The sequence below is a fragment of the Bombina bombina genome, chromosome 6 (assembly GCF_027579735.1).
Source record: "Bombina bombina isolate aBomBom1 chromosome 6, aBomBom1.pri, whole genome shotgun sequence".
Classification (NCBI taxonomy): Eukaryota; Metazoa; Chordata; class Amphibia; order Anura; family Bombinatoridae; genus Bombina; species Bombina bombina.
Genome location: NC_069504.1, coordinates 375,942,706 through 375,957,233, shown reverse-complemented (window position 1 = coordinate 375,957,233; position 14,528 = coordinate 375,942,706). Strand labels below are relative to the sequence as shown.

At 33.1% G+C, this 14,528-nt stretch overlaps 1 protein-coding gene across 1 annotated transcript in view; it reads left to right on the top strand.

Annotated features, from left to right (window-relative positions):
* The first annotated feature begins 308 nt into the window (after positions 1 to 308).
* Positions 309 to 14,528, top strand: part of SLC34A1 (solute carrier family 34 member 1) — a 121,321-nt gene continuing 107,101 nt past the window's right edge. Inside the window, 1 exon segment of the mRNA XM_053719272.1 lies at positions 309 to 416. Coding sequence (XP_053575247.1) covers positions 309 to 416 — 108 coding nt within the window.

The following is a 14,528-nucleotide window of genomic DNA, read 5'->3' as shown; positions in this document are numbered from 1 at the left end:
AGTAAGACAACATGCATAAAGAGGATGATGTGGTCAAAATATTCATTTGCCTAATAATTCTGCACTCCCTGTATGTATTAGTTCTCAAATTTATAATATTTTCGATGTACATAAAGAAGTGAGAAATAGGCTGGTATGTGAGTCTAAGGGTCTCGGCTCCCCCAACAACAATGAAATTACCTCTGTTTCTCAAGTCTAGTACGTCTTGATCTTAGATCAGCTTCGTGGAACATGATATATGGTTCCCATTATGTCAGAAAGCTTTCTTTGGTATTCAATTTATCCACTTCTAAGCTGGTCATCTCGTAATGGTAAGCTATTTTATCTTTTATGAAGTTGAAGCTTGGGGGTATTTCCTTCCAGAATTTAGCTATGCATATTCTGACAATGGTCCAAATAGTCATTACCAACCTATGGTAAATTTTGGGAATATTTGGTATTGGAAAATGCAATAAGACTTGTTCTGGTGTCAGGGTTATCGTTTTTTGAAAAATAGAGCTTATCATAGCGGAGGATTGCTCCCAAATGTTTGTGATTTTACCACAATGCCACCACATATGCATGTAGGTTCCTCTAACCCCGCATCCCCTATAGCAAAGGTGGGAAGTTGCTGTTTCAGTTAGATCTCGTTGGATGTAAGTATCATCTGAAGGCAACTTTCATATAGTTTTCTTTGAGTAGGGCATAAGGGGAGAAGGATAGGCCTTGTGATAAGTTATTTGACCAAGTGTTAATAGGCCATGTGTTTTCGAGGTCTTGTTCTCATTTTATCATAAGTGGGGTTTTAGTCTCTTTAATGGGAGAATTAAAGATGGGGTACAAGATGGAAATTTGGCTTTTGACGTGAGTTGTTATCAAGCAAAGGGATTCAAAGGCAGTGTTTGGAGGGATCTTCCCTGTACCTATTATTTCACTTACTCTGGATTAGGGATGGGCGAATGTTTCTAAAAATTTGAAATTTAAAACGAATTTTGATACATTCGTTTGTTCAAATCGAATTTCGAATGTTTATATAACATTCTAACATTCTATTTTCGAATTTTCATTTTTCGAATTTTTCAATAAAATTTGAAAATATTCGTTCAAATAATAGAATGTTTAGCTATGTATTCATTCAATTTCTAAATGTAATATTCAAAATGTGACATTCAAATGAAATAGTATTTCTAGTCTACAACTGTGTTTAATAAATGTAATATTCGAATGCTACATTCGAATGTCACATTTGAATTTGAAATAGTATTACCAGTCTAATACTGTGTTTTAAATATAATATTCTAATTCGAATGTGACATTCGAATTCGAATGTGACAATCAAATTCAAAATAGTATTTCTAGTCTAATACTGTGTTTTTTATATGTAATATTCGAATTCGAATGTGACATTCAAATTCGAATGTGACATTCGAATTCAAAATAGTATTTCTAGTTTACAACTGTGTTTAATAAAAGTGATATTCGATTCGAATGTGATATTCAATTAGAATGTGATATTCGATTCGATTGTGACATTCAAATTTGAAATTGTATTTCTAATCTAATACTGTGTTTTATAAATGTAATATTCAAATTTGAATGTGATATTCGATTCGAATGTGATATTCGATTTGAATGTGACATTCAAAAAATAGTATTTCTAGTCTACAACTGTGTTTAATAAATGTAATATTTGAATGCTACATTTGAATGTCACATTCAAATTTGAAATAGTATTTCTAGTCTCATACTGTGTTTTTTAAATGTAATATTCGAATTCTAGTTTACAACTGTATTTAATAAAAGTGATATTCGATTCAAATGTGATATTCAATTAGAATGTGATATTCGATTCGATTGTGACATTCAAATTATTTGAATGTGACATTCGAATTTGAAATAGTGTTTCTAGTCTACAATTGTGTTTTATAAATGTAATATTCAAATTCGAAAGTGACATTCAAATTCGAATGGGACATTCGAAAACTGTAAATTACATTCAAAACTCGAATTTTTAAGAATCGTTCTTATCAACATTCTATGTAAATCGGATTTCTACAATAACATTATTTCTAACATTCGAATTCGAATATAAACACATTCGTCCATCCCTACTCTGGATGTCAACTGTAAATAATGATACCAAATGTTCTTTTCTGGAGTGCCTGAGGGGATTTTTTTAGATGCTGTATACCTCCTCACAGTAGAGCTGCCGCCTGGACTGTCAGATGGGGAACTTCAGGTTCCAGTCAGATCGCATCAGCTGGCCACTCCCCCCTCCAGTGGCGGATCTCCAGTTTGCACCTACCTTTTTTAGCCTGGAAGTTCCGACAACTGGAGAGGATAAAAAAATAATAAACATTTGTAAATGTAGCAAATTTGGGCTCTATAAAGGCAAAACAGCAGCTGTGATCTCTGCACTTCTTCTCACTGTTATAAGTGCCTTCATTCCTAAAGTGCCGCCCCCTGTCAAGTGCCGCTTGAGTCCGGTGGACCCACATTGTCCCATGGTTGAGCCAGCCCTGGGTACAATGGATAATTTCTCAAGCTGGTATTGAAAATTCTTTTTCAGCTTTTTTCTGTAAAAGGAGCCTCAGCCTCTAATGCATATTTAAAATCTACTTCTCTTCAGGACATTTTAAACGCAGCAGATTGGTCTTCCGATTAAATTTTGTGAAGGTAAAATCTAGATTTTATTAAAGTCACAAAGGCGTATATTTTCCCTCCCGTTTTATTGTTTTCCCACCCCGATTTTATTAATGTTTTATTATTTATTGATTATTTTTTTCTTTTATATATTTTGCAGGTTCATTCAACTGAGCATCCAAGTTTTTCGTTGGGCTACAGAGTTCAATTCCTTTCTGCATTTAGTTTGTTCCTGCTCTACTTCTTTGAGAATATTGTCAACTTTGTTTTAAGTTTCTTCTTCTCTAGATCTTCTGGCAGAATCTTTTTGTATTTTTTCCTCTTTTTATGTTTAGTTTTTTTCTTTTAATATATAATTTTGGATTTTGCCTATTTTTACTCCACCATATTTTTTCCCTGAGCATCAGATTTTGACACCTAGTAGGTATAACACTTAACGTAACGTACTATAAACATTGTATATCTGAGAAGAGATATCTTATGCTATAATAAGATAATAATCCAATATGGTAAAGAAGAGTATGTCATTTTAGTTAATATTTTAACAATGTTACAGTAATGGCTAAGAATAAAATGCCTCCAACATATTTGTGTACTGAACCCAAGGCATAAAGCAAACACCCACCCCCTTATGTAAATGTTAATAGTAAATTTAGCCCACACTTAACTTTGACCTAAAGAACCTAAATAGTGGCTGGCAGAGACAGTGGCCTAATCAAAGAATGTTACTAAGCTATAATGACCCAGGTAATAAATAACCTAGCTCCTAAGCAAGATGATATCTAGCATGACAAATAGAATAAGATAAGCAGCAGTCTCTACATATCTATTCATATAAACACAGAATTAACTTTTTCAACTTGTGAGCAGATAATTTTGACAATATATGAGAGGGTGTCAAAGTCGATACTAAGCACTATAATGATAATAAAAGGAAAAAAAAGGTGCTCCAATGGCACAATATCACTTAAACTTGGGGTACCCTCTAAAATGACCATCACAAAGGAAGGATTCTCACAAGGATAATGCAAATGAGACAGGGAGAATTAGGAGCTTCCCAGCTAGCTCACCTCAGTTCACTGGTACTTTGGATCTTTATGATAACGGCTACTTTGTTGTCATTTACTCACAGTGTTAAGTGTAAATTAAACACTACACTCAGAAACACTGTAAAAAAAACCTTTCAAAAGCACTTGAGGGTTATTTTATTAAAATATATATAAAATATTATTAAAAACAACAATTCTGAACGCATTTTGCAATACAGTGGTATTGCTTCCTAAAGCGCTAAGTGCATAGGAGTCATTTGCAGTCAAGTAGATGAAAACATGAATATATATATATTTATGCTATATTCATATTTAATAAAGTGTTATACTTTCAACTTGTAATACGAGTGGTACCTGATGTGTGAAAATAGCTTACTTTTAGTGGAGGAAGCGCACGAGCGGGAGTGCTAAATACTGCTCCACTTGTAATCTGGCCCAAAGATAGTCCAGCAGTCAACTGCAGCAGTGAGAGGCTGTCTGATTGCAAAATCTCCACAGACGCATTAACCCACTCCTAGCCTCCATGTCACTTGTGCTATCCATAGCAGCTGAGCGTCTAAAACCTCTGTCAATATCCAATGACTGAAATTGTTAAACATTAATAGTGAACAGACCATACATCAGACTCCAAAAAATCCTTTGTGGTTAAATGTAGAGGAGGGAGACAAGTACTCTGTATCAAACAGAATCGAATCCCTGGCTGTTACGTTAAAGTCTTGGATAGAATCAGCAACTGACGCTGCAAGACACCTAGGCCCCACTCCAGGTAGTCGGCCAGGCTACCCTGAGCAGAGGCCAGCTCTAGGTGAATAGATATAATCTGTTCTTGATGATTCCTCAAAAAAACCTAGTGGTATCCCTCTGATCTGTGGTACGAGGAGTCCCTCCATCACTCAGCATAGTTGAAACTCGCACTTTTCATATAAATTGCTTGTTTAAAATAGTTTAATAGTACAGAACTATTGCCCTGTTTACCAAGGGAGTTCACAGCCTATGCAATCAGGCACTGCCATAGGCTCTGATGGCCCAGATTGGTATAGCTGAGAAGTCCACGAGAAAGAGTTGCATCAATTTGTGCTGAAATTATTTTGGCTGATATATTGACAGGATTTCTTCAGATGCTGCTGATAATTGATGTATTTAACAGCCACCCTTCACAGCTACCAATATTCCTTTCATGGCAGCCGCTTGGACACGGCCCCTACTGAGGAAATTTTAAGGGAAAATAGCTTCCTTTTTTACATATAGATGTTTATGTGATATTTTCTACTTAGCATTTGTATTTGCAAGTGATTCAACATTGGGGCCTTTAATTTTTTAAACTACTGAGCCATTTCCACCCCTGTGCTGAGCTGTTCTGCAGTTTTTAGATGCTGCTTACATTTAGGCCCAACTGTAGACCATTTTCTAGTGAGAAATCCACACATAGTATATATATATTTTTTTAAGGAGATCAAGCAGATTCAAACTATACCATTATTTTATGCATATATCATGACTTGTAAGAAACCTGCAACAAAAGTTGTGAAAAAATGCTTTTTATTAAAATGTTAATAAACAAGGTTCTAAACTATAGTTTGTGTTTTTCCTTAAACTCTATAGTAAAAATAAGGGGTTATCCTCATATAAATAAGCGACTATTGATATAGTTATGGAACTTTGATCTGCTCATAAGGGCTGCCATGAGCCTCTATGCAAATAAATGGACATTTATTCATGCCAGGTAATCACCAGGCTATTAAAACTTATATAGGGGCCTATTTTTTAAAAGGGGCATATGGAATTTAAAACAAGGGGTCTCTATGCCTTTTTCGATGGTCTCTTATAAGGGTATACAGGTTTAGTGCATTAAAACACTGTTTGTCCTTCCTGGAACTTAGACCACCAGGGATGCAGGGATTAGAAGTAGAGCACAAACATTTTAGCGATGCTGAGCACTAATACTGCTCTAACTAAATCAATAGCGCCTTTATCTTCGTGCTGGTATTACAAGTTGAATGTAAAAAGTTATCGCTTGAGCAAAAGACTAAGATGCGCTAACATCTGGAGGTTGTATAACAGCACTAACTCCCTTTCTCATAGGCTTTTATGGAGCACAATACAAAAAGTATTTTCTCTGTTTTGCTTGAGCGCTAATCTGAAGACTAAAGACTTATTTTAACATGTTTAAAAAGTAATCTTTCATATGCATTATAACCTTTAACTTTTTTTCATGAATAAATTATTAATATTACGTTTAATTTCTTCTCTTTCATGTGCTTGATGGATTTAAAGACAATCCTAAAAAAACATGTATAATTTAATGGTATTGATAGGTAAGTATACAGTGTAAAGGGTGCACACATTATATAACAGGATGTTCCAGCAGGGAAGATAGGCTGAGGTTAGCATAGGTGAGTAGATTGAAACTGTGCAATCATTCGTCATAAAGTTTTCTATTGAAAATTATGGACAGTTACAGATTAACAGTTAGACATTCTAAGGAGAAGTGGTTATTTACCTTATAAATGGAAGACAGTGATCTTTCCCATTTTTAGACTTTGATCATTGTTCCTGGGTATAAAGTGTCCAGTGCTCTTTTCTTTTTTACTGTTTAACCTGGAAAGACCCTGCCTGACAAAAAATCCTTAACGTCCCTTCTAAAGGTAATACAACTGGATATATCTTGACTTCCATATTTATTTATTTTCTACTCTGTTAATGGTCGGTCTCATTCTAAATAAATATTTAAATAGTGAATGACACAAATAATGTGTTAAGACTAATCACTAGTTGCTTTATTCAGTGTCTGTATTTTGATTAAAACTTACAAAAGTAGTGCAATGTTGGCATTTCTAGCACAAATAAGTTATTAGCTAATAACCAGCGCTAATGAGTGCTATGATTTTTAGAATTCATCCAGATGCAACAGTATTCTTATACATCTCAAGTAGTCACATAAATGTACATACATAAATATTAAAAGAAAATGTGTAACTCACCACACCCTCCAAAGAATTTGTATTCAATTCTTTGATTTTGATTAAAAAAACAATTAAGGAATATTTATCCTGTATGTATGTTTGGATTTCTAAAAAAACAAATAAACTTCCTTTCATTGAATCATGCTAAATTATTTATTTATTTATTTATTTATTTATTTATTTATTTAACAATCTTCAGTTGAGTAAAGTAGTATTTCTAAAATATGTTCCCCAGCCATCTAAGTATTAAAAGATTTTTGATTTTGGTACTTCATGGGAAATGGTTGGACACACTTTTGTTAAATGTTTTTACAGTTTATATATGGTGTAATAATCTGAATCTAAAATAAACAAATTATCAGCTTTTAAACAATTTAATTATTATATAATTATAGAATATTATGTATAGAAAAGGGGAAGAGGGATATAATTATATTGTCATTTTATAAATAGCTTTAGAATAATGGTCACAGCAAAATTGATTTAACTTATTTTTTATTAACTCCATTTATTAAATATCAAAAAAGGGCTTTTAAAATCAATGCACGATAAATAGTATTTAAATGATGAGACATATGGCTCATTAAATGATCTACAAATAATTTATTTGTTATATGTGTATAATTATTTATTGATTTAATTTCTTTGTAAGTGATATTTGTATAATTATTTATTGATTGTGTGTAAAAAAATACAGTGATACTGTTAAATAGTAGTTTACAAATGTTACAAGATTCATTATTAATTAAAGAACATTTGAGACATTTCCATGTAACAGAAACAAATTATTATGTTTCATGAGAAATTCTTCAATGTACTGTAGTTGCAAACAGGTAATTCTGTTCTATATTAATAACCACACTTTAAAGACATGGTCAGATAAACATTACAGTCATCTGGTTTAATCCATGATATTTGGCAATCAAGACATCATTTTGGCTGTCTGTTTCTTGGGCTTTTGAAAGAGATGTATTAGTCTTACTGAGTCAGCATAGTATTTGCATAGAAGACAGTAAAAAAAACCCGAAAACATTAAAATAATGATTTCAATTACCATCCAGCAGAAGATACGTGGAAAATTATAAGGAATTTTGGATAATTTTGGCTTAATTTTCTAAGACATTCCAAAGCGTTAGAATCGCTGCTGTTTAGCTTAGAAAAAGCACCCAAGTTATGTATAAAATAACACAGGACAAGATGGTTAAACACACAAACAGATGATATGTGGTCTTGCAAAAGTAAAACATGGCAACTAATTAATTAACAGTTTTATATAGTTTTCTGTAATTTATAATTAATATTTTTAAACATTAAAACACTTTGCAATCAGTAATGAGCTTCCGGATTATTGCATTTAAATTGGATACAAGCTTCACAATTTAAAAGTGTGATTTAATCTATATGTGTGTGTATGTATATATATACATGTATAATATATAGCTATATAAAATGAGCACACAATACACACACGCACAACATGTTAATTAAAGCCTTGCAAACAGTCAAAATATGCAGTTTGAAACAGGCACATAAACCAGACAGGACACATATTTTTAATGTGCGCTAACCGGGCATGAGTTATATTAAGGTGTGTTATGTAATTAATAAATATAAAATATTAAAATTTTTTAATAATTAAGGTAAATAATTATTAAAGATGTTTACAAAAATTATTAATAATTACTATTAATAGTTTTTCAATAACTAATTCTTCATGTGTGCTATCCTGACACCACATTAGGCCTACAGCGTGAAACTTCATATATATGTATAGCGCTCTAATATGGTGTCAGGTTAGCATGCAAGTGAGTGACAACTGTTTTTTTTTTCTTCTGAGCTCTCCATTGAAGTCTATGGGGAGAATAAGTTAATGCGGTCACAATATCCAAAGTCTTTTAGTTAGCATGAATCGGGTTTCACTTAAATTAACTAAAATTACCTTGTAATGCTGGTGCTAACAAGCACACGCAAATATTTTACTTCTGGCGATGATAGCGCATAAGTGAAATAGCTATATAGTGCGCCACTTGTAATCTAGGCCATTATATGCAGTTAATATGGGTTTTTAAGATGTTAAAAATGTTTAAAGGGACATACATCGCTTTTTTCATGACTCAGATAGAGCATAAAATTATAAACAGATTTCCAATTTACTTCTATTATCAAAAATGTCTTTGTTTTCTTGGTATCCTTTGTTGAAAAACAGGAAGGTAAGTTCAAGAGTGTGCATGTGTCTGTAAAACTATATGGCAGCAATTTTGCAAGAATATTATACATCAGCAAGAGCACTAGATGGCAGCACTTTTCCTGTCATGTAGTGCATTAGACATGTGCACGCTAGCTATCTAGATATCACTTCAACAAAGAATAACACAAGAACAAAGCAAACTTGATAATTGATGATAGAATAAGTGTTTCTATAGAGGTGCGCTAGTGGAATTCAGCAATCAGAGCAAAACTGTCAGCACTCTTGATAGTGGAAAACAGTAAAATTCGACCCTACAGAGACAAGGATAAAAAGAGGCGCCACATAGGGTAATAACGTAGAGACTCAGGTAATGGCTACTCACAGATGTAATGGCACCACCAGAGTGCAGCACTAAGCAGCACGGGACCAATGTAGTCGCCCGATAGACTTGAGACAGGAGCAGCTGCATGCCTGTGGCAGGTCTAGCTGATAGAAGGTCCCACAATATAGGAATCACTTCGAAATGAGGATGGATGAGCATAATCACCAATATTGGCTAGATTACGGGGACCGCTATTTATTGTACAGGTTTCGCTATCAAGATCGCATTACAGTGCTAACTAGATTAGTGTGCAATCTGGTATTACAAGTCCATGGTTAAACAGAATAACCAGAGAATGTTTAGCTCGGCCAAATCTCTTTAGCGTGCTCTTTACTTGTTCTATACTTGAAATGGATAGTGCGGCCTCGCTAAACATTGCTCATATTACAAATTATGAGTTGTGCGTTGCACTCAAGCTCAACACTTTACAAAGCTAAAAAAGGACTTGAGAGCTGAAAAAAGTATCATCAAACACATGTAAAACATATTAAAATAAAGTAATATATATATATTAGATGTAAAATATAAATTTATTATTGAAATAAATGTTTAAATGTTTAAATAAATGTTTAAATAAATGTTTAAAAAGGTTTAAAAGGATATGGTATATGACAAGGAGCTTGACTGGAAAGGGCTCAAAGGTATATATACAGCAATAACATACACATACATACAAATATATAAACACATGCAAATACACCTTTGTGCCCTTCCCAGTCAAACACCTACCATATCCCTTTAAAACACTTTTTAAACATTTATTTCAATAATACAATTATATTTTACATCTATTATATATATATATTACTTTATTTTAATATGTTTTGCATAATTCGCTCGCACGTAACTGTTAACACGCCATTCGTAATCTGGCTCAATATATTTATATCCATATACATAAATAGCTATATATATATTTATATATATATATATATAAAATATATTTTAAATATATAAAACTGTATATATTTGGACAGATAGAAAAAAACTAAAATTATATTTTCTTGAAGGACAATATTATTTAAAGTATTTCTTAGCATGCCTTTGGTTTTAGTGCATTTGGCAAGCACATCTACGAGTTAGTGCATGACCGAAAGCCAGAACAAGCTTTTGTAGCATGCCCCATGTAGTCTATGGGAAATGGAAGTTAGCATGGCCACACTATCCAACCTCCAAATGTTAGTGCATCTGAGGCTTTAACTTTTTACTTTCAACTTGAAATATGAGCGCAAGAATAGGAGCACTATTGACCAGTGTTAGCTCTCAATATAGCTATATTTTTGTGCTCCACTTGTAATCTAGACCTTTGTCATTTGTGTTTATTATTTTTTTTAAAAAACAAAATTGGGCTCGGAGACAAATGAAACCCAGTCCATGTGAATAAAGCCTGCGGTAGATAAGAGCCAAAAAGGACCATCAAGTCTACCCATATTAAGTCTTCCCATATTACGTTACTTTTTTCTTAGGATAGCCTTATGAATGTCCCAGGCATTTTTTTAATTCCTTTACAGTCTTTGTGTTTACCACCTCAAATGGAAGTTTATTCCATAAATCCACCACCATTTTTTGTAAAAAAAAAAGTACTTCCTCCCATTTCTGCTGAATTTGCTACCCTCTAATAAAAGATTTTGACCTCTTGTTTTTGCATTTGTTTTTTGTGAAACATGCTTTCAGCTCCCACTTTATTAAGTCTGTTCATTTATTTGAAGGTTTCTATCATGTCACCTCTTTCCCTTATCTCCTCTAAACCAGTATTTCTCAACTGCGGTCCTCAAGTACCCCCAACAGGCCAGGTTGTCAGTATAGCTGAACTAAAGCTCAGGTGAAATAATCAGCTGATCAGTAACCATGGCAACTAACCTGCTCTCACCCATCAGCTTTTAATTTCACCTGTGTACTAGTTCAGCTATAATAAACACCTAGCCTATTTAGGTCATAGAGTAATTTTATATTTTAGACCGTGTACCATCAGGAGAATAAAATATTTTTCTCTAGGTAGAGCTAGTAATTGACTTTCTGAATCTTCTCTGCTTCTTTGTGCAGTGGTGCTGGCAAATTGGCAAATTTTTCCGAAGGCGATATGTCTGTCAGTGAATGAAGCTACTGAACTTGCATGTGTGCTCCCTATTGACATTTTTGTTTTTTTTTACAAGGGAAGCAGAAAACAAATAATATAAATGTAGAATTTATTTTATATGTAAACCATTGATTGATTATTGATGTATTAACTTTGCTAAAAATAAATTAGTGTCACTCTAATGTTTTTTTAAAATGTCCAAACACTGATTGTTTTCTCATGATTGCAATTAACTGTTTGGATGTTTTATAGTTTAAACATGAGGTTTGAGCAATGCTATGAACTATTAAAAATTACATTTTTCAAACTGTGAACGAAGCAGACATGAAAACATAAAGGGCCAGATTATATGTGCACGCTATTTAACGCTTTACGCTCGCGCACAATCACCACCAGAAGTAAACTTTTATTGTGCGCGGGATAGCACACGTATAACAAGTTGAAAGTAAAATGTTTGCGCAAGAGCTAAATCGACGAGCGCAAACTTGAGGACCTCCGATATCGCAACCACATTAACTTCTTCTCCCCATAGACTTCATTGGTGAGTGCAAACTGAAACAAAAATGTAATACTTATTGCTCGCACGCTAACCCAACACCGTGTCAGATCAACTACGTTAAACTGAAGGTATTTATAAATATTTATCATCCCAATGTTCTTCACATAGAAGAAAATGTTATATTTATTTTTAAATATATATTTCTATATATATATGATTAATTTAAATATATATCTATATATCTATATCTATATATATATGTGTGTGTATGTATGTATGTATGTAGGTATATATAGCTATAAATATAGGAATATCCATTTAAAAATGCATAGAACCTTTTCCCCTATACTGTACATACACAGTAAAACACATTATTAAAGGGACACTACACCCACATATTTTCTTTCATGATTTAGATAGAGCATGCCATTTTAAGCGCTTTTCTAATTTACTCCTTTTATCATTTTTTCTTCATCTTTGTTTAAAAAACAGGAATGTAAAGCTTAAGAGCCGTCCCATTTTTGGTTCATAATCTGGGTTATGCTTGCTTATTGGTTTGCTAAATGTAGCCACCAAGAAGCAAGCACTATCCAGGGTGCTGAACCTAAAATGGGCTGGCTCCTAAGCTTTAAATTCCTGCTTTTTAAATAAAGATAGCAAAAGAACGAAGAAAAATTGATAGTAGGAGTAAATTAGAAATTACTTAAAATTGCATGCTCTATTTGAATCATGAAAGAAAAAAATTGGGTTTAGTATCCCTTTAAATATTAAAATTGTTTTAAAAATATTTTTCTTGTTTTCAGGTATTTGATTGGAGAGGGCTTTAAAAATAAATGCTCTAATTGGCTAGAACATGTAATTTTAACATTAGTGACTTTGCAGCGCCATATCTTAGGTTGTGTGACTAACGATTCTTATTGGATAAATAGCAATTTTCACTCTCAACCAGCAGTGCTCTGCAGCTCCCTAGCAGTAACTATGTATTTAACCTTTTTCTACTATAATGGCCCATTAATATGTTTAACATTTTCCTTGTTCTCATTTATTTATGTTACACTTTTATTCTCCATAGTATTTTGTTACAAAGGGCTACATTTACCATTGTGCGGACGGACATGATCTGCAGTAATGATCATGTCCACCGCACATCGATAAATGCAGGCAGCATACGGTGTCTGCATTTATCATTGCACAAGCAGTTGTGTCAATTAAGGGGGTGTCAATTAACCCGATCGTATGTGATCGGGTTGATTGCTGTACGCCGCCTCAGAGGGGGCATATGAGTTAAGGAGCAGTGGTCTTAAGATCGCTGCTTCTTAACTCCTATTTCCAGCCGAGCCTGAAGGCTCGTGCGGAAACAAAAGCATTGGGGCTGATACAAAGCTTCTTAAATCTTCCCCTGTGTGTCTACTTTTCTATATACAGTACTAAGGAATATTGAAAACATTTAGTCAAATTATGGGCTAGATTACAAGTGGAGCGCTAAATTATTGTGCTCCCGAAAATGGGCAAATTTTAATATATATTACAAGTGGCTGGTTATTGCTACCGTGAGTCCGTGACCTAATGGTAGCAATTAGCCCCAGGGCATTGTAGTTTTTTATTTTAAAATAATCTAGAATTTTTTTTTTTTAATATAAAAACTGCACTAGGCAGTTTTGGGGCTTTAAAGTTGGTGGGAGTGGAGTATTGGAAAAGTGCCTTTACATTACGGTCTATAGGAACTGTATGTTCCCATAGACCGCAATGTAAATATATATGTACAGTATATGATATATACATATATATTTATGTGTTAATATGTGTATATACTTGTAATCTGGCCCTGTGTGTGGTAAAAACAAAATCATTTAAATTTCTACTATTAGAAATAGAATTAGAATTTATAGCAGAAAAGCAAACATTTTAGTCTCTCAATACAACAAAAAGATTTAAATTGTATTTTCTATCTTTCCCAGTTTTTGATTTTTGAAATGTTGTTCACAATCTAAGAAGTTCTTTAATACCAGTATTGCAAATGTTGTCTCTAAAATATATGGCCTCTTCTGTACACAGTATAAAAGAATTAGCAAAATGTTCTGCAATGTAACGGTCTATAAATACCAGTTACTCAATATACAAAAACACAGCCACTATCTCTAGGTATGCATACTAATCATATGACCAATAATCATGCATACATTATACTAGAAGCTCAATACTTTTTGATCAGTGGACTAATAACATTGCAGTTGAGTGTTAAAATAATGTATGTCCCCAACATATCCCAGATGGACACAAAGTTTAATTTCTAAAATGTTGTTGTTTGCCTTTCTGTGATCTCTTCAGCTCATGCATTTCCTGGTATATTAGTTTGATCCTGAACATTATCTTTAAAAAACGTTTTCTTCCATGGGATTTTAATTCAACTCAGGGAGTGATTTTTAATCTCTTACAATTTGAATATAAAAACATGCAATAAAAATGTCTGTATTTTATATGGTGTCATGTACATAAAACAACATCAACGCAGCCAAGAACGATAAACAAAAGAAACTATTTTGTAATCTGAACCTACTCCAAAATCAGTGGTTTATTGTGGTGATATTATATCATATTTGTCAGAGCACAAAAATATATCCTGGTAAATGGAACAATTTCTACTTCTGAGCTCAAACAAATATATTGCATAATGCATCATTCATCAATGACATTGTAAATAGCTTTATTAATATAGTATTATTGTTTTTAGTATAAGTACTAGCACTT